Raw genomic sequence first — 25436 nt, forward strand, 5'->3', positions numbered from 1 at the left:
TCTGAGAACAACCAAATGTCCATTAATTGTTATATAAATAGTGGTATATCCATACCATGAGATAAAGGAACAGATTATTGATGCATACAACAATATTTTTTATGTCTTTGAAGAATTATGTTCAGTAAAATACAATGTTAAAATATTATATACAATATGATTCCATTTACAAACAGTTCTTGAAATAATAAAATCATAAAAAGGGGAGCAGATTAGTGGTTTTTAGGTATTATAGAGAGTATGGAGGCTAGAAGGAAATAATGGTCATAAAACATTATTGAAGATCTTTTTAGAGATATTATAAATCTGAATGGTATAATACAATATCCTTGTTGTGAAATTGTACTACAGTTAAATGAGCTGTTATTACTGGGAGAACTTGTGAATGGTGCACAGGCTGTCAGTGCATGTGAATCTACAGTTAGCTCAGAAAGTTTAATTTTTATTTATTTTGTTTGTTTATTTTTATTTATTTATTTGAGAGTGACAGACAGAGAGAAGGAGGCAGAGAGAGAGAGAGAGAGAGAGAGAGAGAGAGAACGGGCATGCCAAAGCTTCCAGCCACTGCAAATGAACTCCAGACACGTACGCCCCCTTGTGCACCTGGCTAACGTGGGTCCTCAAACCGGGGTCCTTAGGCTTCACAGGCAAGCATTTATTTAACTGCTAAGCCATCTCTCCAGCCCAAGTTTAATTTTTAAAAAGGATAGTTTGTTTTTTGAAAGAAAAATGAGCTTACCTTAAATGCTTTTCTTAAGAAAGGTAGTCAGATCTTTACACATATAAAAAACAAAATTAAATTACACAAGACACATTCAGGTAGTAACTCATTAAACAGGTTACATACAATCAACAGACTTAGAAGTTTGAACGACTCTATCACCTAGGCAACAGATTGAAGACATGTCAGAGTTCTAGAACAACTTTATGAACAACTAAGCAAGTTGCAAAATCTTCAGAATTCTAGGGGAGTATGAACTTTGGAGTTGTTTAAACTTAAGAGGAGAGTTTTGTTTTTTTTTTAAATGAACCAAAGGTAGACAGTGTGTTAAGGAAATGCTGCGTCTTGAGACAAACATCTGGAGTACAAATCTGGATTGGAAAGGACTGATAACATCTCTTCCAACTCATAGCTGATTCAGGTGACATTCTTTCAATAGTACATTCACGTGTTTATGGAGTCCCTTTATCAAATAAGACTTTCAAGCTATGAATTTCTTAACTTTCATTTAAATATTGATATCATTAATTGGACCCCAAATCATTTCTCCTAAGCGTAGGATTCAAGACAGACTGGGGAGGGATGAAGAATTTAATTGTACTCACCAAGGAAAGTTTGGATCTGGTGGTGGTAAGAGAAATAGTACAATATTTAAAAGAGCTTGGGTTTTATAGGTAGAAATACCAAGATTTAAATCCAGATTCTATTCCTATAATCAAAAAACTTGAGGCAACTTCTATGAGTTTCATTTTTCTCATGTGCAAAATGAGTGTGCCATCGTGTATTTCAAGGAACTTAAACAAGTTTATAACATAAGAGGTTCTTATTCACCTGTAGGATAGCATAAACAGGGGAAGGAGAATTACTGGATCAAAGAGTTGTGAGCATCTTTAATTTCAGTAGACGTTTCAGGTTATCTTTCAAACTAGATGTGCTAATTTGTATTTCTGATCAAGTGAAGGAAAATTCTCATTACTCCACTTTTTAGCTTGTGTTCAGTTGATGCATAAAAATAATACTCATCTTATTTTAATTTGAATTTTCTGGATCCTTAATAGCTTTCATTAAGAGTATTGTTCACTTGTGTTTCTATTAGCTGACTGTTTACAAATCCTCTATGTTTACAAGGTGGGTATGTGTTGATCTATCTATCTATCTATCTATCTATATGTTTCTTCTGGACAAGAACACTTTGTTACCTATGTTGTTTTTTATTCGTGTCTTTCAGAGCTTTGGGGTCATAGACATTTGAAGTTTATGTGGTCAAATTTGGCAGCCTTTCCTCTGTGGTTGTTATTTTAGAAGGTCTTTCCTTTTCCCAAGATTATGTCACTGTTCTACATTTTTCTATTATATGCTTTTTATGCCTCACACATGCTAGGCAAGCACTCTACCACTGAGGTGTAGCTCCAGCTCATACTTACCTTTTCAATCTATATTTTTCTGTACAATGTAAGACTCTACCAGCATCTTTGTAATATAGATCATTGTCTTATTGCTGTTTATTAAAGTGTCCATGTAGTGAAAATACCTTTTCCTATCCATTATCCCTACTGCAACCCCATTCTCTAGTGAGACTGGCCATCTTGATTCTGCCTCTGACGCTTCCAGGAAGGACTGGTAACATATCATTTCTATAAGAATGTTCAAATAGAAAGTTCTTACAAGTTTGTATCAGTAGCTAGTTGGTGGTGGTTTTCCTACCAAATGAAAAGCCAACATGGAGAGAGAAGTAAAGTCCTGATTACACTGAGACCCTGCAACCAGCCATGGCTAACCCTTAGAGTTTTTACTTGAATGAACCACACAATTCCCAGTTTTTGGTGTGTGAGTTAGATAGAGATAGAGAGTATTGTGTGACATGTGTCTTGTGTATGATAGGGGGTATACGCATGTGTGTGTGTGTGTAGATGTGCACCCCATGTGCATGCATGTGGAGGTCAGAGGAGAACATTGTGTTTCCTTCCCATTGTGCATCTGTGCATGTCCTTGACATGGGGCCTCGCCCTCAGCCCAGAGCTGCTGTGCATGAGCAAGCCCCAGTGAGTCTCCTGTCTCCACTACCCTCTTACCCCCATGCATAGACTGGGATTATAGATGTGTGGAGCCACATCCAGCTTTTGACATGGGTTCTGGGGAATTTAAGTTGTCAGTCTCCTATCCTCATGCTTAGTAACAAGCCCTCTTAACTCCGAGCCATCTCCAGCCCCACATTTCTCATTTCTAGTGACATATTTATTTTAAAAACAAATAGTATGCAATTCATTGATAGCCTTAAAGTCAAGTGTATACATTACATGTTAACCTGATTATGCTTAAATGCTCCTCCATTATTGGCATAAGGAATGGAGGGAGAAGGCCATTGTCTCCACCTAGTACTTGGCAAAATGCCCACTTTATGGTAGTTGCTCTATTTGTTTGAAAGGAATTAATGACAAAAGAATAGATTCATGGGCTGGAGAGATGGCTTAGCGGCTAAGCACTTGCCTGTGAAGCCTAAGGACCCCGGTTTGAGGCTCGATTCCCCAGGACCACATTAGCCAGATGTACAAGGTGGTGCATGCGCCTGGAGTTCATTTGCAGTGGCTGGAGGCCCTGGCGCACCTATTCTCTCTCTCTGTCTCTTTCTCTCTGTGTGTCTGTCGCTCTTAAATAAATAAATAAATAAAAATAAAATTTTTTAAAAAAAGAATAGATTCATAAAAATTCAAGAAGTACTTTTAAGAAAAATTAGTCTAATTTCTAGGTGTAAAATAATAAGTAAACTTTAGCCGGGCGTGGTGGCGCACGCCTTTAATCCCAGCACTCGAGAGGCAGAGGTAGGAGGATTGCCATGAGTTCAAGGCCACCCTGAGACTACAGAGTTAATTCCAGGTCAGCCTGGACCAGAGGGAGACCCTACCTCACAAAACCAATAAAATAAAATAAAATAATAATAATAATAATAACTAAACTTTAAAAAAACTAGTTGTTTATTTATTTAAGAGAGAGAGAGAATGGGCATGCCAGGACCTCCAGCCACTGCAAACAGACTCCATAGGCATGTGCCACTGGGTGCATTTGGCTTATGTGGGTACTGGAGAATTGAACCTGAGTCCTTAGCCTTCACAGGCAATTACCTTAAGTGCTAAGCCATCTCTCCAGCCCATGAAGTAAACTATTTTTAAATGACAGGAGTTAACATAAGAAGTAATACCTTTTGGAATTTTCATTTAAATGATAAAGCATGGTTTTGGAATAGATATCTCACTTCTTTCTATGAGAAAACTGGTACAGATCTTAGCCACAAATGGCTTCAGAGGTTTGAATTTCAGAACGTTAAAACCAGTTATGAAAATAGACAGGTAAGATTTCATCGCACTTAAAAACTTCTGCACGTCAGCGGGAACTGTCAACAGAAGGCGGCCCAATGGAATGGGAAAGAATATGTGCAAATAAAAACATCAGATAAAATTAGCTAGCCCAGAGCTGGTGATATGGCTTAGTGGTTAAGGCACTTGTTGGCAAAGCCAAAGAACCCAGGTTCCATTCCCTAGGACACACATAAACCAGATGCACAAGGTAGCACATGCGTCTGGAGTTTACTTACAGCAGCTGGAGGTCCTGGAGTGCCCATTCTCTCTCTCAAATAAATAAATAATAAAATGTTTTAAAATCAACTAACTCAGATTTAATATGGCCTGTCCTATAAAAAAGAGATAGTGGCTTACAATCATATGCTATGCATATGAGTGCTCAGCATAACAATGTGCAGCGCTGGGGTTGGGGAGATGGCTCAATAGTCAAAGGCACTTGCTTGCAAAGCATGCTGGCCTGGATTGGCCCAAGTTCAGTTCCCCAGTACCCATATAAAGCCATATGCACAAAGTGGTGCATGTGTCTGGAGTTTGTTTGTGGTGGTAAGAGGTCCTGGCATGCCCATTCTCTCTCTTTCTATCTCAAATAGATAAATAAATAAATAATATTTTTAAATAAAGGAACTTGCAGCCTTAAAGAGGAAAACCATATGGTCATGTGCTACAACATGGCTGAAATACAAGTACACTGTGCTATGTGAAAACATCCATCACCAAAGGACAAATACTGCATTATTTTAATTATGTGAAGCATTTAAAGTAGTCAAAACCACAGGAAAAATACTAAGGCATTTGCTAGAGGCTGAGCAAATAAACGCTTAATAGATATCGAGTAGTTTCTACTTTGCAAGAAGAAAAGTTCCAAAGATCTGTTACATAGTAATGTTAATACACTTACTACTACTGAACTGTAATCTTAATAATGGCTAAAAGGATACTACAATAAAACAGTGAAAAAATGCTCAGTTGTAGGAAATACATACTCAGCTATTGTAATTGCTTAAAGTTTGAACTTTGATATTGATATCTTTAATTATATCATTATTTTTATTAAAATAAATTATTTTTTTGAGTTTTTTGTTTTTTGGTTTTTTTTAATTTTTATTAACATTTTCCATGATTATAAAATATATCCCATGGTAATTCCCTCCCTCCCCACCCCCACACTTTCCCATTTGAAATTTGATTCTCCATCATATTACCTCCCCATTACAATCATTGTAATTACATATATACAATATCAACCTATTAAGTATCCTCCTCCCTTCCTTTCTCCACCCTTTATGTCTCCTTTTCAACTTACTGGCCTCTGCTACTAAGTATTTTCATTCTCACACAGAAGCCCAGTCATCTATAGCTAGGATCCACATATGAGAGAGAACATGTGGCGCTTGGCTTTCTGGGCCTGGGTTACCTGACTTAGTATAATACTTTCCAGGTCCATCCATTTTTCTGCAAATTTCATAACTTCATTTTTCTTTACCGCTGAGTAGAACTCCATTGTATAAATGTACCACATCTTCATTATCCACTCATCAGTTGAGGGACATCTAGGCTGGTTCCATTTCCCAGCTATTATAAATTGAGCAGCAATAAACATGGTTGAGCATGTACTTCTAAGGAAATGAGATGAGTCCTTTGGATATATGCCTAGGAGTGCTATAGCTGGGTAATATGGTAGATCAATCTCTAGCTGTTTTAGGAACCTCCACACTGTTTTCCACAATGGCTGGACCAGATTGCATTCCCACCAGCAGTGCAGAAGGGTTCCTTTTTTTCCACATCCCCGCCAACATTTATGATCATTTGTTTTCATGATGGTGGCCAATCTGACAGGAGTGAGATGGAATCTCAATGTAGTTTTAATCTGCATTTCCCTGATGACTAGTGACGTAGAACATTTTTTTAGATGCTTATATGCCATTCGTATTTCTTCCTTTGAGAACTCTCTATTTAGCTCCATAGCCCATTTTTTGATTGGCTTGTTTGATTCCTTATTATTTAACTTTTTGAGTTCTTTGTATATCCTAGATATTAATCCTATATCAGATATATAGCTGGTGAAGATTTTTTCCCATTCTGCAGGTTGCCTCTTTGCTTTTTTCACTGTGTCCTTTGCAGTGCAAAATCTTTGTAATTTCATTAGGTCCCAGTGGTTAATCTGTGGTTTTATTGCCTGAGCAATTGGGGTTGTATTCAGAAAGTCTTTGCCAAGACCAATATGTTGAAGGGTTTCCCCTACTTTTTCCTCTAGCAGTTTCAAAGTTTCAGGTCTGATGTTAAGGTCTTTAATCCATTTGGACTTAATTCTTGTGCATGGCGAGAGAGAAGAATCTATTTTCATCCTTCTGCAGATATTTATCCAGTTTTCAAAACACCATTTGCTGAAGAGGCTGTCTCTTCTCCAATGAGTATTTTTGGCATTTTTATCGAATATCAGGTGGCTATAGCTACTTGGGCTTACATCTGGGTCCTCTATTCTGTTCCACTGATCTACATGTCTGTTTTTGTGCCAGTACCATGCTGTTTTTGTTACTATGGCTCTGTAGTATAGGTTAAAATCAGGTATGGTGATACCACCAGCCTCTTTTTTGTTGCTCAGTATTATTTTAGATATTCGAGGTTTTTTGTGATTCCAAATGAATTTTTGGATTGTTTTTTCTATTTCCATGAAGAAAGCCTTTGGAATTTTGATAGGGATTGCATTAAATATGTAGATTGCTTTAGGTAAGATTGCCATTTTCACAATATTGATTCTTCCAATCCAGGAACAAGGGATGTTTCTCCACTTTCTAGTGTGTTCTGCAATTTCTCGCTTGACTGTTTTAAAGTTCTCATTGTATAGATTCTTTACTTCCTTGATTAGGTTTATTCCAAGGTATTTTTTTTTTTTTGATGCAATTGTGAATGGGAGTGATTGTCTGATTTCATCCTCTGTGTGTTTGTTGTTAGCATATATGAAGGCTACTGATTTCTGTGTATTTATTTTGTATCCTGCTACATTGCTGTAGGTTTTGATCAGCTCTAACAGTTTGCTAGTAGAGTCTTTAGGGTCCTTTATGTATAGAATCATGTCATCTGCAAATAATGATAACTTGATTTCTTCCTTTCCAATTTGTATCCCTTTTATGAGTGTCTCTTGCCTTATTGCTATGGCTAAGACTTCCAAAACTATATTAAATAGAAGTGGGGACAGTGGACACCCTTGTCTTGTTCCTGATTTTAGTGGAAAAGCTTCCAGTTTTTCCCCATTTAGTAATATGTTGGCTGTAGGCTTGTCATAAATAGCCTTTATTATATTGAGATATGTTCCTTCTATTCCCAGTCTCTGTAGGACTTTTATCATGAAGGGATGTTGGATTTTGTCAAATGCTTTCTCTGCGTCTAATGAGATGATCATGTGATTTTTGTCCTTCAACCAGTTTATGTAATGTATTACATTTATAGATTTGCGTATGTTGAACCATCCCTGCATCTCTGGGATAAAGCCTACTTGGTCAGGGTGAATGATCTTTTTGATGTACTCTTGTATTCTGTTTGCCAATATTTTGTTGAGAATTTTTGCATCTATGTTCATGAAGGAGATTGGTCTGTAATTTTCTTATTTTTTTGTTCTATCTTTGCCTGGTTTTGGTATCAGGGTGATGCTGGCCTCATAGAAGGAGTTTGGTAGAATTCCTTCTTTTTCTATTTCCTGGAAAAGCTTAAGAAGCAATGGTGTTAGCTCTTCCTTAAAAGTCTGGTAAAATTCAGCAGTGCATCCATCCGGGCCTGGGCTTTTTTTAGTTGGGAGATTATTGATAACTGTTCGGATCTCCATGTTTGTTATAGGTCTATTTAAGTGATTAATCTCATTTTGATTTAATTTAGGTAGGTCATATAGATCAAGGAAATCATCCATTTCTTTCAGATTTTCATACTTTGTGGAGTATATGCTTTTATAGTATGTCCCTATGATTTTTTGAATTTCTCTGCAATCTGTTGTGATGTTACCTTGTTCATCTCTGATTTTATTAATTTGTGTCTCTTCTCTCTTTCTTTTGGTCAGATTTGCTAAGGGTTTATCAATCTTGTTTATCCTTTCAAAGAACCAACTCTTTGTTTCATTAATTCTTTGGATTGTTCTTATTGTTTCTATTTCATTAATTTCTGCCCTAATCTTTATTATTTCTTCCTGTCTACTGATTTTTGGTTTGCCTTGTTCTTCTTTTTCCAAGGCTTTAAGGCGAAGCATTAGGTCGTTTACTTGCGACCTTTCTAATTTCTTAATATAGGCACTTAAGGCTATAAATTTACCTCTTAGAACTGCCTTCATTGTGTCCCAGAGATTTTGGTATGTTGTGTTCTCATTATCATTTGACTCTATAAATTTTTTGATTTCCTTTTTGATTTCTTCATTGACCCACTCATCATTTAGTAGTGTATTGTTTAGTTTCCATGATTTTGTGTATGCTCTATAGCCTTTCTTGCTACTGATTTGTAGTTTAATTCCATTGTGGTCAGATAGAATGCAAGGAATTATTTCAATTTTCCTGAATTTGTTAAGATTTGCTTTGTGTCCTAATATATGGTCTATCTTAGAGAATGTTCCATGTGCTGCTGAAAAGAATGTATATTCTGCAGCCTTTGGATGAAATGTCCTGTATATATCTGTTAGGTCCATTCCTTCTATGACCTCATTTAGTCCAGATGCCTCTCTGTTTATTCTTTCCCTGGATGACCTGTCAATTGATGAGAGTGGGGTGTTAAAGTCACCCACCACCACTGTGTTTGGTGTTATCTGTGACCTTAGTTCTAATAGTGTTTGTTTGACGAATTTGGGAGCCCCCATGTTAGGTGCATATATGTTTAGGATTGTAATGTCCTCCTGTTAGAGTGTGCCCTTAATCAATATAAAGTGACCTTCCTTATCTTTCTTGACTAACGTCGGACTGAAGTCTACCCTGTCTGATATTAGGATAGCAACCCCTGCTTGTTTTCTAGGCCCATTTGCTTGAAACACCGTCTTCCAACCTTTCACCCTAAAATAATGTCTATCCTTTGTAGAAAGGTGAGTTTCTTGGAGACAACAAATTGTAGGATCCTGCTTTTTAACCCAGTCTGCAAATCTATGTCTTTTCGTTGGGGCATTGAGGCCATTGATATTAAGAGATATTATTGAAAGGTGTGTATTTATGTTTGCCATTTTTGTGTGTGTGTGTGTTTCTGGTTCTACCTGTGCTCTCTTCTGTTAACTGGTATTTGAGTGTAGCTTGTTTTTTCTAGGTTCCTTATATGTGTGCTTTTCCTTTTGTTCAGCATGGAGGATTCTATCAAGTATTTTCTGTAGAGCTGATTTTGTCTTCAAATACTCCTTTAACCTGCTTTTGTCATGGAATGTCTTTATTTCTCCATCTATTTGAATGGATAACTTTGCAGGATAAAGTAACCTTGTTTGACAGTTGTTATCTTTCAGAACTTGGAATATATCACTCCAAGCCCTTCTGGCTTTAAAAGTTTGTGTTGAATAATCTGCTGTAATCCTGATGGGCTTGCTTTTGTAGGTAACTTGATTTTTCTCTCTAACTGCTTTCAATATTTTTTCTTTGGTGTGTGTGTTTGGAAGTTTGATTATAATATGGCGAGGAGAGGTTCTTTCTGGGTTTTGTCTGGCTGGGGTTCTAAAGGCTTCCTGTATCTGTATTGGCACCTCTTTCCCAATTTGGGGGAAATTTTCCTCTATGATTTTGTTGAAGATGCCTACTATGCCTCTGGAGTGGAGTTCTTCTCCTTCTACTATGCCCTGAATTCTTATATTGGATCTTTTCATAGTGTTCCGAATATCTTGAAATTCCCACTCATACTTTTCTATAAGTTTGTCTTTCTCTTTGTTGGACTGCATTAGGTCTGCCACCTGGTCTTCTAGCTTAGATATTCTGTCCTCTCCCTCATCCATCCTACTGGTGAGATTTTCTACAGACTTTTTTATTTCATTAACTGTGTTCTTCATTGCTAGTAATTCTGACTGGTTTTTCTTTATTATTTCTATTTCCCTATTTATGTCTTGTATTGCCTTCTTTATTTCATTAAATTGGTGTCCTGCCTCTTCTTTGATTCCTTTGATTTCCTCTTTGATTTCTTCTTTGATTGTTTTCATGTGTTCTTTGACCTCTTTGAACATATATATAATCATTCTTTTGAACTCTTTCTCAGGCATTTCCTCTAACTCTTTCTCACTGGAGGACATTTCTGATGCATTAATACTTTTAGGTGGATTTATATCGTCTTGCTTTTTAGTGTTTCTTGTGTTATAATGTATATATTTTTGCATCTTGGATTAAGTTAATGCTTGGATTTTCTAGCTAGCTGTGTATTCTTAGCTGTATCAATTGATTTGATGTAATATATTTTCAGGGTAGGACCTTAAGGTATTAGGTGTGGCTCTTAAGACTCTCAGAGTATCTACAAAGATGTTCTTAGGGGTTGAGTTTCCCTGCTATAGGAGTATTCAAGCAGGCTGAGTGGAATAAAATACAGGTAGATTCTAAAATTTAACTAAACACTGTACACATTCAATCAAAAAACAGCCCCGAGTATGTATGCAAGAGTAGTTATTATAATGACCAGATCCTCTATCAACAAAGAGGTTTAGATTTCTGGTCTGTTGAGGGATCCAAGTCAGCTTGTGACCAAGTGAGACCCTTCCCTGGTGCAATCCCAGTTACCTTGGGTGATTTTGGTCTCAGTCAAGTTGCTGCCTGGGTCGTCGGGCTGCTGTTCTGATTTCTAGAGCTGGGCACTTGCTTTTCCTACGGGGCAAACTGAGCTGCTGCTGCTGCCTCTGCTGCTGCTGTAGCTGCCACTGCTGGAGCCACCACTGCTGCTGAAGCTGCTGCTGCTGTGTCCACTGCCGCTGCTCCCCCTGAAGCTGCTGCTGTGGGATCTGCCGCTGGTGCTGCTCCTGGGTCTGCTGCTGCTGGGGCCGCTGGAGCCGCTGGTACCGGTGCTGGAGCCACTGATGTTGCTCCCGAACTCTCCTCCTGCTTGGGTCCCGTTGTCAGCCCTAGTTGGCGTGGCCGGGTCCTGGGCCGCTGCTGTGTTCGCTGCAGCTGGGCTCAGGCGGTGGGGGAGGGGAGGGAGCCGCAGCTGCTCCGGTTCTGTCGCTGCCCCACGTGTTCTTCTACCTCGCGGTCTGCTCCTCCCTCCGTTGCTCGCTGCCGCTCTCCTCTCACGTTTCCCGAGTTGCGGAGAGCGCGGTGTGAGGGAAAAATCCCGCACCTGGCTTTTCCTGCGGCTCGAGCCGAGAGTCTGGCGGTTTTCTGCTGCGCCGCAGCTGCGGCGGTTGGCCGAGCTGCCGGAGCCGCTTTTCCCACCTGTGCAGGCTCTGGATGCTCTATAACTCTTCTACTTCTCCGCTGCTGCTTTAATTTCCTATACACCTCACTTTTTAGTAAAAGTGTGTATTTTGCTGAGTTTTTTTGCCTTTTCCCCCCCTAGGCTGCTTTGGTGTGGTACCTATGCCGCCATCTTAACCAGAAGTCTAAAATAAATTATTTAGGATTAGAGAGATGGCACAGTGGTTAAGGCACTTGCCTATAATGCTTAATGACCTGGCTTTGATTTCCCAGTACCCACGTAAAGCCAGATGTACAAAGTGGCACATGTGTCTGGAGTTAGTTTGCAGTGGCTAGAGGCCCTGGTGTGCCCATTCTTTCCTCTCTCTCTCTCTCTGTCTCTCTCTCTCTTTTCCTCTGCTTGCAAATAAATAAAAATATTTTTAAAAAATAATTTAAAATTTACATAACCCTCTCCCACCACCCTCTTGTATCCCCTTCTCTCCCATTCACTCCACTGAGCCTCCTCTCCCTTCCTACGATTCTCTCTTTTATTTTAAGGTCTGATTATTATTATTATTGTTTTTTTTTGCTCCGCTCCATTATCCACAACTTGTTTTTATTTTAAAAATATTTTTAGGGGCAGGTAGGGAATTACCATGGGATTCTTTTTATAATCATGGAAAATGCTAATAAAAATTTTAAAAAATATTTTTATTTGGGGTGTGTGTGTTTGTGTGTGTGTGTGTGTGTGTGCACATGAGGGTCTCTTGTTGCTGCCAACAAATGCCAGATGCATACGCCAACTCTTTGCATCTGACTTTGCATGAGCGAAGAAGAATTAAACCCAGGACAGCAGATTAAACCATTGAACCATCTCTCTAGCCCCAGGACAATGTATTTCTGGGCCCGATATCATGCAGCTCTTTGCAGATAAGGACTGCACTGTGAGGTCATGAATACAATGACCATTTTGTGTCTGGAAGGTAGTATTCCAAAGCACTCCTTCCTGTTCTTTGGCTTTTACATTCTTTCCACCACCTCTTCCACTGTAGTCCCTGAGCATTGGAGGTGACAGAGATGTATCATTTAGTACTGAACACTCAACTGTCACTTCACAGCACTTTGATAAGTTGTGAGGCTTCCCAGCAGTCACCATCATATGAAAAGAGAAGCTTCTCTACCTTCTGTTACCATGAGAGCAGCATGTTATTATAATTATTAACTTAAATAATAGTAAATGTATTACTTTAAATAAATTCAAATACAGCTGCCTACACATATTCAAATTTGAAATTTCCTGCCATTGGTATCTTTTAATGATTTATTGCCCTCCATTTCTTCAAGTCTACAGAAAAGTATCTTGTTATTTAAAGAGGACAAATCCACTTGTGTCAGGTTGCATCTATTTTTTATTCATTATTTGTTTGTTTGATTGAAACAGAATCTTAATATGTAGCCCAGGATGGTCTTTAAGTCCTAATCTTCCTATCTCAGCTTCCTGGGTGTTGGGAATTCAGGCATGTACTACCACACCCGACCTGCCAGTAAGAATCTTGACTACATAAATCATCTTTTCCTACTGCTTTGAAATTAAACCTTTACTACATACTAATATTCTTTTTTAAAAAAATTTATTTATTTATTTATTTATTTGAGAGCGACAGACACAGAGAGAAAGACAGATAGAGGGAGAGAGAGAGAATGGGCGCGCCAGGGCTTCCAACCTCTGCAAACAAACTCCAGACGCATGCGCCCCCTTGTGCATCTGGCTAACATGGGTCCTGGGGAATCGAGCCTCAAACCCGGGTCCTTAGGCTTCACAGGCAAGCGCTTAACCGCTAAGCCATCTCTCCAGCCCCTAATATTCTTTTTAAAATGGATGTTTCAGTACATTATTGTGACCGCATAATTTTGTTTGCTTCTATTATATTACTGTGTAACATTAATGTAACCTTCAATTAATTTAATATTTGTAGGGAGCATGCATATCAACTTTTTTCATCATTTCCTTGGCAATTCATGTGTGTGTGTGTGTGTGTGTGTGTGTGTGTGTGTGTGTATGTGTGTATGCATGCACAGGTGTGTACATGCACATGTGTCCATGTACATGTGAAGGCCAGGGGTTGACATTGAATATTTCTACCTTATTCTTTAAAACAAGGTCTCTTGCTGAACCCAGAGCTCACTTGCTAGCCAGCAAGCTCCAGTGACCCTCCTACAGCCTTCCCTAGTGCTGTGACTGCAGGTGTGCCTCACCATGCTCAGCATTTTATGTGGGTGTGGGGATCTAAACTCAGACCCCCATGCTTGTGCATCAAGCACTTGACAAACTGAGCCAACTCTCCAGGCCTTTTCTTGGCAATTGTTATAGACAGCTTCTTTCTGATGAAGTGTTAGCATTTTCTTGACAAATTCCATAACTCTAAATTTTTTTTTAATGTTTTTATTTATTTGCAAAGAGAGAGAGAGAATGGGCATACCAGGGCCTCTAAGCATTGCATATGAACTCCACATTAATGCACCGCTTTGGGCATCTGGCTTTATGTGGGTGCTGGGGAATCAAATTCAGGTTTTTAGGCTTTGCAGAAAAGCCCTATAACCACTGAGCCAGCTCTCAGCCCCAAACTCTGATATTTTTGATAGGAACTTCAGTATAAATTTACCATAACTTGATATAAATTTTTCATCATAGTTTTCTTTTGTAGGTCAAGTTTACTTCTTATTAGTTTGATTCTTATGTACTGACAGTTTCTGGTATAAATGTGAATAGGGACTTCTTAAGCTTACATTTTCTCGTTAATATTTGCATAGTGTTATACAATAATGTATGTAGTAACAGTATTTATATGTTCATTTCATTTTAGCCCACCTTGCTTAACTCTCTTATTCTATTTTTCAGTGAACTCTCTTGAATTTATTAATAGCTAAGTGATCATATTTGTTATGGTTTGGATATAATACAGCCACAAAGAATTATGTAATTATGAATTAAGATAACTAGATCATGAGGGTGCTAACGTCATCAACAGGTTGATGACTTCAGAATGAGCTATTAGAAAGTAGAGCCTGGTTGGAGGAAGTAGGTCTACTGAGCATGTCTTTGAAAGATATATCTCGCCATTGCTACATTGATGTCTTTCTTTGTGCTTCCTGGCATCTGTGAAGTAAGAAGCTCTCCCTGACTAACATCCTTTCTCATGATACTCTGCTTTCCCACAGATAGTGATGAGGCCTATTGATCATGGGCTGCAACCTCTGAAATTATGAGACAAAAGCTTTCCAAGTGAAGTCATTATTTGGGGGAAAAAAAACTTTTTCTCCTCTAAATAGTGTCTCTCAGATATTTGTTACAGTGATGAAATATGACTAACATAGTGTCTATTATGCATGGTTGTTTCTTCTAATCTTCCTCTTTTTTCTTTTTTCTACTTTTGACTAAAACTGATTGTGCAATGTTAGATAGCATCAAGGAAAGACATTCTTGTTCCAGAGTTTAATGGTTATAATTAATGTTTGGGATTTAAGAGCAAGGACATGGTGTAGGAAGATACCTTTTTTGATGTTGTTTAAAGACTTGTTTTAAAATCAAGAAAGCTACAAAAAGCATTCACAAAGACAAACTTGTCAAAATAATAAAGACTTCTCAGCAGAAGACCTAAAAGCTAAGACAGCATGGAGTGAGGTATTCAAGCTTTGAAAGAAAGTAATTGATAACCAAGATTACTAATCCAGAAAAGTTATTTTAGGAATGATAAATAAGAAATTTGTGAGAAATAAGCCACTATTGCAAAATAGACTCAAAAGAATTCTTTGTACATATGAGTAAGAAAGAGACAAACAATCATGAAGACTCAAAAGAAATGACGCTTACTAGGAAGTAGATGAGTAAATGAGAATTAGAAAAGAAACAATGATTCAAAAGTATCCCAACAAATGCACTAAAATAAATAAAGGACAAAGAAAAGAAGATAGTATTCAAAACAAGAAGGGGGAAAAATAACCCTAAGTTCTCACCATTTAGTTTGAAAGGGTTTGAGCCTGATGGGGAGTGAGGATTAAAGAAAGACAGGAGAAAGAATGAAAGCAAGGACTCCAGTCCAGGACTGAAGCCACGTTTATTTCTCAGCAGTCCTTTTTATATCTTCTTCTAAACAGTTTGCCCATGGATAATTCTATGAGCTTCACACGAGTTTCTATCAAGACAACTCCTTTCTGTTACAGATTTTTTGCACTTCAGTTACTTCTCAGTACAAAAGATTATCCCAAGGTGGAAAACAAACAAATTCTTTGATCCCAGCAATACAAGCATAAATCTTAAGGAATGGCCAGCTCTTATCAGTAACACTGAGTATACATAATCTTGCTTACATGTAGGTGCTAAAGTCTTGCTGCCAAACGGCCCAGAACTATGGATACAAGGCCAGCCAAATGGCTCCCGACAATTTCCCCTTTTTTATTTTTTATGAACCAGGACCTTGTGGGCCTCAGTGCAGAAAGATTGTGTCTGTCTTAGGTTGTCCTCTATGATATTTAGGCTTTACCTATCATCGGTACATGAATTCCATCATTCATGCCCTGTCTTAGGTTGATCTAACTCGAGAGAATCTTACCCATCTTTGACTACCAGCCTTTGCAGGGGCTTTAATATAATGTCTCAGGAAGCCGGGGTTGGATCCATAGCTGTATCCCATGTACTTTTGCATGGATATCCATAATGGATCTCAAAAGGCATTTAATGAGTATGGGCAGCAGACACAGAATGAGAAAAAGACAAATACCTGTAGCAGCAAAGCTTCCTATCCAAGAAGTGAGAGAATTTCATCCAGGCAAGGCAGACTTAAAAGCAGATATTAAGTCAAGAGTCTTGGCAATACATATCACACAGGAAGTATAACTCTGTCTAAATGCATATAAAGGGCAAAAAGTTCCAAAGAGGCCTAAATGGCCAATGCTGAGAAACGGAGGAAATGCAAAAGTCTCCATGTTGATCAGGTAACCTGTAGAGGAAAGGTTGGAGGAATGCTGACGGAGTCAGGCTGCACTGGTCAGGGCTGAGCTGCAGGAGCCAAAGGAAAGACAGCAGGACCAGGTTCAGACAGATGGATGGCAGGATGGTAGCACAGATAAGCAAACAGTCAGATGGGTAGATGGCAATCGAGTAGGCAGTTTCAACAGCAAGGTTGAGCTGAGCTGAAGTCCCTGAAACAGTTGTAAGTTCATTTGATTTGCACACCAGGTGGTCAGATGACAGGTCAGTGGTTAAGGTTTGGGAGTGACCAAGACCACGCAAACCACTCTGAGGCAAAGATGAAAGCTTTCATTCAGGAAAAGCACGAGCTGCCAGAGCTGACTCACAAGAGAGGAGCACAGCCAGCCTGAGTTTTCAGGTAGTGGGCTTTGTAGGGCTTTTTCAGATGGGGGAAGGTGAGGAAGGAAAAAGAAACCACTTGTTAAGTTGAACAGAGAACTTCCTTTAAGGGAGATCATTACAATAACTATTTAAAATAGCTAGGGTGTGATACCAGAACGGTGATTATGTAGCTTAGGAGATAAGGGAATAGGAAACCATGACCTGGGGCATTGTCAGGCAAGGAGGGGATAAGGACTGGGTGATTTCTTTCTTTTTTTTAAAAAAATATTTTATTTATTTTTATTTATTACAGATAGAGGGAATGAGAGAGAGAGAAAGAGAGTGATAATGGGCACACCAGGGCCTCTAGCCACTGCAAACGAACTCCACATGCATGCACCACCATGTACATCTGGCTTACGTGGGACCTGGAGAATCGAACCAGGGTCCTTAGGCTTCGCAGGCATGCACCTTAACTGCTAAGCCATTTCTCCAGCCCCTGGGTGATTTCTTGAGGAATGTGGACAATCCACTTTCGTATGCCTCTGTCACCATTCACGGTGACTCTATTTTGGGAGCCCATCCTGACCTAACGAGTGGGGGCCATAACAATCATCACAGCACCAGGTGTCTACTTCTTTGTGAGGTCCAGGAGAGGGAGTTAAACCCTTTCCTCAGCCTGGTGTGCCTGGTAAGTTATTGGGCCTGATAATGGTTTTAATACATCCATGTGCTCTAAATAGTCTCAATTTGCCCTGATAAATTTATTAGGTGGCACACTTTCTACTCCCAGGAATAAGTCATGTATTAGTCTGTGTTGCATGGGTGGTATAGAACAGATGGTGCCATTCATGTGTTCACTCAAGGAGAGTTACCACCCACCCTCAAAATGGAGTAACCACAGTGTCTCTCAGGGCAAGGCATAGTCTGAAAAATCTACTACTTTATACACTATATGGAGTAACTTAGAGCAGGGCCCAGCCTGATCTCAACACAAGGCTTGGTAATCTTCAAGGTAGGGGTCCATGCTGTCCAGGTCTGGTCAGGGTCTCTTTGAGCATTAAGCCTGACTCTTTCTCAGGAATCATTGTGCAGAACTTTGCTGCTAAGAAGGCCACTATTGTCATGGGTGGGTGTTTGGGAGGGTGGTCTCTTGTTCTAAGGTATTTATCAGGTCAAGCCTGTTGATTCTGAGATCTAAGGTAAATAAATTTAGGGAAGACTCAGAAGGAAAGAAAACAAAAACAGCATGCATGCATGCACACAGACACCCCAGCAACAGGAATCAGGCCCCAAATGGAGTGAGAAACAAAATGCAGTGGTTAAGTCAATGATTCCTGTGTAATGAACTTCCAACTGGTATGCTGAATTGTTTCTAAGGGAAACCTTTGGAAACAAAGAAACATGAACAAAATAACAAGCATAGAAGTACAAGAGACATCTCTAGAATTCTCAGTTAGACACTGACTGGAGGAGAGAAACTATATGAGGAATATTGAGAAACTTGCAGAAATCATTTTGAGCAGTGAGGCAATGAGTAAGAACTACAATGTGAAGCCATGGAAGACTTAAGGAAAAGGCTGAATTCCAGTGACAATAATCCTAAAACATCTCTTAGGAAAACATTGTTCCCTGAATTATTTTAATTAACTTGGTATGTAATGAACCTCCCATAAGAGTTCTCAAGGAGATAGCGTTGTGTGTACTGAGGGTGAGGAAGCATTGTGGGTGCACATTAGGGTACTTCTCACCCTATCTTGATTGTGTAGTAGGACCCAATTAACTCAGGCTGCTAGCCATGTGGGTAACATGGGGCAAGGAACTTTAGCTTCAGATGCTGTGTAATAGAATCAGGACAGGATGATCTCTAAGGCCCCTCCACTATATCTAAAATATCTAGTGGTTCTATAATAGTTTCTACATACATTGACTTAGCATCACCTATTTTTAGGAGCTTTACGGTAATGCCAGGTTGAGTTGATACTAGTTGAGATGAATCATTGAAAAATGCAATTGATATATTGTTAGCTATTATTTCTAAAAGCATTTCACAGTCTTTTATTGTAGATTATATTTGTTCTGAAAATTATGCTTCCTTTCTACTTTTATTTCTGCTGGAAGTTGCTATGTCTCTTATTTTACAAACTCAGCAAGGTGAAAAATAAAATACCAAGAAAGCATATACATATGTATATTCATATATATATATATATATATATATATATATATATATATATATATATGCATTCAGCAATTTCTCAAGTATAGCAGTTATAAGAAAAGTACTTTTTCTGACAAATAAGCAGCATTTATATTTTAAGAGAATAAAATTATCTTGAGGAATATCTTTGCATTATGTCTTGTCTAAAACTAAAACTTCTTCTTTTATAAGGTGGCTTTTGCACATAAAAAATATACTCCACCAGTTTTCAAACCAGAATATATAAAATTTAGACCAAAATATCAGGTGAGTCCTATTGTCTTCTATCAATTTTATTTAATTAATAGGTCTCTCCAATACCATATATGTGTGGCTATGTATGTTTATATATCTATATCTATAGCTATATATCCATATCCATATACATATCTATCTATCTATATGCATATATATATATACACACACATATATATATATATATACATATATATATATACATGCCAATACATAATTGTTCATTAGAGGTCTGGCTGCCTTAAAAAAATATATATTTCCAAGCCCTTCTAATCTAATCAGTTTTAATATGAAAATGAAATCTGGGAATATATATTTCTGAAAAGAAAGCCAATTAAAGGATACTTAATGGGTCACCTGAGTACCTACAAGTATAATGAGTCGAAGTAAATATCAGGTTTTGCATTATTTTTTCAATTTGGCACTGTGGAAGTTATACAAAGAGGTTGAATAGGAGACTCCAAGAATAACAGACTTCATTTGAAGATTGATGAGAGAATAGCCTAATCACAGAGCTTGTACACTCCTATGGACATTGTACTTAAATGTCAGTGTAAACCAGAAATCCTTCTTTTTTTTTTTTTAACATTTCTAAGTCATATGATATATGCTTTAAAAGCATGTTAAGAATCGGCTGGAACATTTCATTGTTGAAATTCTCAGACTTAAAAGAAGATATGTCCCTAAGATAGTCTTCATTTTTTTTTAAATTTTTTTTAATTTATTTATTTGAGAGCGACAGATACAGAGAGAAAGACAGATAGAGGGAGAGAGAGAGAATGGGCGCGCCAGGGCTTCCAGCCTCTGCAAACGAACTCCAGACGCTTGCGCCCCCTTGTGCATCTGGCTAACGTGGGACCTGGGGAACCGAGCCTCGAACCGGGGTTCTTAGGCTTCACAGGCAAGCGTTTAACCGCTAAGCCATCTCTCCAGCCCTAGTCTTTAAATAATATGTATGATAATTTCACTGGATATCCACTGCTTGTTTGTTCTTTTTTAACATTTTCCTAGCAGTAGCTACTAAAATAGAAAATATTTATAAAGGATGAGAGTTAGACCTTGGTGTTAGCCACATACTATCTAAACAAATACAGCTAAACTAGAAACTAAGCCATTAAAAGAAACGGCTTATGAGTGGCTTTTAAGAATTTAAAGATATTTCAGAGTAGGCATGATGATGTGAGTCTGTAGTACCAACTCCTAAAGATATTGGGTTGTGAGGATCTTGAGAGCCCAAGAGTTCCAGGCAAGACTGGCTAACACAGAGAGATCCTATCTCAAAAATAAATAAATAAATAAAAGTTTATAAAGTTAATAATCCCAATTCCCACATCCCAACAACATACACATAAAAATTCCAGGTAGTAAAGTTATTTTCAGAACAGAGCATTTGAAAAATTTTCACTAAAAATGTATTTTCATTCCAACTTCAAATATTTCAAACCTTTTGTAGAAGTATGAGAATAAATAAATTGACAAATTGTTCAAAGAAAATTGACTAGAAATCCATTGTGATTTTAAATAAATGCTATAGAATGTCTTACCTTTTTTTATGTTGCAGTTTCAGAAGATCAGCAAGAGTGGTCTTGATCCTATTCTGAGGAATATAAATGGCAAAATGTCGTTCAGAAAAAAGAAGGATCAGTGCATATACAAATATTCAACCATTGGAAGTGCAGATGTTGTAGAGCATGAAGATCAAGACCCTCCTTACCCAAAATGTGTAAAACCTACAGGGTCTGTTAATGTAACCTGGGCCAATAAGCCTGGTCTCATCACAGTGCAGATGTTAGACAGGGAGAATAGGCTCTTCCCTAATGCTGCTGGCAACACACTTAAGGCTTCGGAGTCATCATATGGGCAAGATCCTACTGTCATGTCCAGGATTTTAGATGCTAATACTAATAATATGTCATGTGATTATACCACCAGAACAAAGACTTCAGAGAGTAAGAATAAGTTATTGTGTGATCCTTCCATCACAGGAATAAAAATTACAGGTACTAAGAAGCAGTTAAAACTTGTTCCTAATATCACAATGAAAACTTCAGATATGCAGAATAAGTTACAAGAAAGACTACCAACTGTATCTTTACCGAACTTCAAAGGAGAGTCATCAATGACTGGAAATATTAACACATATCGCCCCTCAAAGTCATTAGATTTTACCTCTGATATTGAAAATTTAAAACAATCAATGGTACTCAAGTCAATCTTAAGTAAAAATCTGCAAGACCTTTCAGACCAGTTATTTTCCAGACCAGAAGTGTATATGGACATGGAAACAATCAGGAAAAATAGTTCTTCCCTTTCAGGCATTCACAATAAAACATCATGTGGTATGGAAGATAGAGCATTTGAAATAAGCCAAAATTTAAACAGATGGCTTTCATCAAAAGACATTTTAAACTCACAGGCTCTCTTAAGTCAAGTAATTAAAAATATTGTTACAGAGTTGCTTCCAGAAGGTGGAGAAGGAAAACCCCCAGAGGAAGAAAGTGTCTCTAAAAAACAACTGGGGGTGGATGAAGGAAAATTTCCAATGAACAAAAAGAGTAGCTTCAAAAAGAAGCATTTAATAACTGGATTATCTAGCAAACCAGGTTTAAATGTCAGTGTACAAGACTATGACAACTTTATAAAGCAAATATTCACTGCACCCATTTTCTCTCAATTGGGGATAGGCGTGCAGGAACTGAGTGAGGCACAGATGTCCCTGAAGGGCCAGTTGTCCACACCTTGGGACAGAAACGTATCTTTCAATAGTCTTAACTATGGAGAGAGCAATGACGAGATACATTTGTCACAACCCACATCAGTTGTAAGCCAAATAATCCAGTCCTTTCCCATAGATTCTCTTTTAGAATCTGGCATAATCAAGGTGGTAGAACTGGATAAAGAACGCCAGAGCTCTCTGCTGGACACAGAGATCACCTCTCCTGAGAAAGAACCAAAGAACTCCATCGGGGATTACTCAGATGTCAAAAGTAAAACTCAGGATCTTTCAGGACAGAATATACCTGTCACTTCCCAGGAAAAGACTTTAGTAGGTAGAGTTGGATTTACAGAAGGCAGCCAAAATATGTCATTACAAGATTCGAAATATTCAATACGAGATAGAAAGACACATTTGCCAAGTGAAGGTCAGAAGCTTGACAGAGAAGAAAGTAGTCTAAGTTCTACTTCAGAAAATGTAAGTAACTCATTGGATGAGTCTAATGAGTCAGATTCGACAGTGTTAAACTCCTTCCTGAAAAATATCTTCAATATTTTTTTCAAATATAATCAGTCTAAAAGAAAACAACAACCAGAAAAAGAGTTAGAAAGACTAATTCAGCATTCTTTTCCAAGTGGTGCAAAACACTTTGAAGAAATCCAAGGGAGTTTTAGTAAAGCAGACAAACTAGATAAAAAACCCATTTTGAGTCCAAAGCTGCGTATGTTTCTAGAAGAACTCTCAGATTCAGAAGTAAAAAATTTAAAGTCTGAGTTAAGTAAACATATCCAGCATTACCTTCTGGAAAGACTTTCAGAATCGGGTCACATCACCAAGGAGGACTTGCCAAAGATCTACCAAAATCTGTATTTGATGCATGAGAAAACAGAACAGAAAGAGCAAAACGTTTTTCAGGAGAAATATTCAGAAACTGTAAAAGAAATCATGTCTTTTGTGAATAATTTTAATGATCATTTCATAGATAAACACTTAGAAATAAAGCTAAGGTCTTTTTTAAATGAAATTCTCCAAAATTATTTCCTTAAGCACCTTTCAGAGAGCACTTTATTTAGTGAGACAGAACTTATGGCTATACGTTCAAATATATCTTCTCTCAGAACTAAAAGTGCCTCTGCATCTTTTAGTGGGTTAAAACAAGACATTTCAAGGGGAAGTTTTGGTAAAAGGCTTGAAATAAACATGAAATATCCTTTAAGTCAATCTCTACAAAATTATCTTAGAACCTTATCTGGAAGTGAATTGTTAAATCTAAAAGCTGACTTAAGCAAATACCTCCAGAACCTTTTTATGGAAAAACTTTCAAAATCAGGACTAATGACAGAAAGGCAATTAAAGGGGATTAACAAGAATATAAATGTATTTAATTCTAATTCTACTCCCATGCACCTGGACTTTGTAAAACCAGACTTATCTTTTAGAGAGGAGAATTACCTTGTGAGGGAGCAAAATAAAGTTTCAAAAGTTGATCAAGAGAGCACTTTACAAAAGGCTCCTGAGGATAACTATAGAGAAACAGAACCAATCAGAAAGGAAGAGACAGGAAATCCTTTCTTAGAAAATTTAGAAGAAAATCCATCAACTTGTGAACAGAAAGATTATTCTAAAGAAGGTACAACACTAAGTCTGATAAAAGCACAGTCTTCTTCCAACAAAAATTTCCAGGTAATTCCATTAAATAAGTCATCAGAAAGGCTTACAGATGTATTGCTTAAGAAACACAAGAAAGAACATGGTCTCATTCAAGTTCCTCAAGCAGAAAGTTCTGTTTATACAACAGAGATTGAAGACCCATATACTTATGATGATCAATCAAAACTAGTTCAACCAAAAGCTTGCTTTGAAAGGACACTAAAGGTGAGGCCACTTGGAAGAGGGGAGAATAGTAATGTTTATAAAGTGTTTGTTCAGGAAACACCTGAAGCAGGATTGTTAACATTTCCAAAAATATCAAACTGCAAAATATCAAGGGAAGATGAAGAATGTTGTACACTCACTTTCCCTACCTGGAACACTAACACTTTAATTCATGTCAATTCAGACAGTGAGGAACAATCAAAATTAGACCGGTATTGTCAGAGAATGAGAGGAAATAACAACAACAATAAAAAACACATGGTAACATTTGCACAATTTAAAAATGAAATGGAAACTCTTTATATAAACCCATATGAAAGTTTCAGTGGAAAATATAACCAGATCCATGAATCACAATCACTTCAATATAAAGAAGATAAGAAAAACTCAAGATCGTTCTTCTTCCCAGATGTATTAAAGAGAGAAACCATGAAACCCAAGACTCGAAAAGAAAAAGACCATGTCTCCAAACCGAAAAAGCCATTTCACAAGCTAGCAAGGGTACTACCAGCTGCATTGCCTACCACAAGAACTCATCTGCGAAAGTCTATTCCAAGGACTTTGCTCCATTGGACTGACAGAAGAACTATACATGTAATAATGATTTTTCTAAGTCCTGTATTTGGCAAAGTTCTAGAAATAATTTGCTTGAGAATATGTATGCCTGAATGGTGTGTGTGTGTGTGTGTGTGTGTGTGTGTGTGCGTGTGCATGTGTGTGTATGTAACTTTAATTACCCCAAGATATCATAGACCTCAAAATTTAAAAATTCTTCTGACACTGGGAAGCAGAGGTAGGAGGATCACTGTGAGTTCGAGGCCACCCTGAGACTCCATTGTGAATTTCAGGTCAGCCTGGGCTAGAGTGAGACCCTACCTGGAAAAAAAAAAAAAAAAAAAAAGCTTCAGAAATTCAAATATCACCTCACCCAAGTCCAAATACAATCAGGAAATCAGAGTGCCTTTTATGAAATTGGTAAAAGACAGTCTGTCTGGGACACAAGGTCGAAAAACATGTCTTTTTCTCTGGGCAAGTCTTCCAGGCAGCCATAGCTTAGCGTGCAAACACAGCCCTGTCTCTGGAAGCTTGCAGATAAGTAACCTTGACCATAAGTAGCTTGGGCTGCTGTGCAACATAGTCACTAACAGTGGCCAGATACCATGGAAATATAACATGGAAATATAGCTGTCACTTTCTTTTCCCAGAGAGATAGCTTTAAATATACAGTGCTTTTTTTTCAGATGGCAGAATTTTAGGCATCAACAAATACGTACAAAACTTCTATATAATGCTTCTAATACCTATATGTAATGTTATACATATCAATTATATCCTATTGCATTATGATTTGAACATCTTAACTCCAGTGTCTACTCTGCTTTCATCATCCCTTTTTCTGTATCACAAATGTGAAGATCTTGAGGATTAAATTCTGTTTTTAGTATTTACATAAAACAGGATGGTAAACTTGTTGCTAAGATTTACACATACACCATCCCAACAAAGTTAAAACTAGAAGGCATTGTTTTAATTCTCTACACCACGGATCTACTCCATTAGTATTTGTAACAGGCATGGCTCATAACTAGAAAAACTTATACAGATGTAAAACTGACATTAAATCAATAATTTGATAAGCATAATTCT

The 25436-nt window shown here is 37.8% G+C and overlaps 1 protein-coding gene across 1 annotated transcript in view; it reads left to right on the forward strand.

The window, feature by feature from the left end:
• The window catches only part of C2cd6 (C2 calcium dependent domain containing 6), a 126132-nt gene that overhangs the window by 96387 nt on the left and 4309 nt on the right, over positions 1-25436 (forward strand). Inside the window, exons 16-17 of the mRNA XM_045148363.1 lie at positions 19136-19210; positions 20760-24383. Coding sequence (XP_045004298.1) covers positions 19136-19210; positions 20760-24383 — 3699 coding nt within the window. The remainder of the gene's footprint in view (positions 1-19135; positions 19211-20759; positions 24384-25436) is intronic.

The sequence above is a fragment of the Jaculus jaculus genome, chromosome 4, assembly GCF_020740685.1.
Source record: "Jaculus jaculus isolate mJacJac1 chromosome 4, mJacJac1.mat.Y.cur, whole genome shotgun sequence".
NCBI classification, from domain to species: domain Eukaryota; kingdom Metazoa; phylum Chordata; class Mammalia; order Rodentia; family Dipodidae; genus Jaculus; species Jaculus jaculus.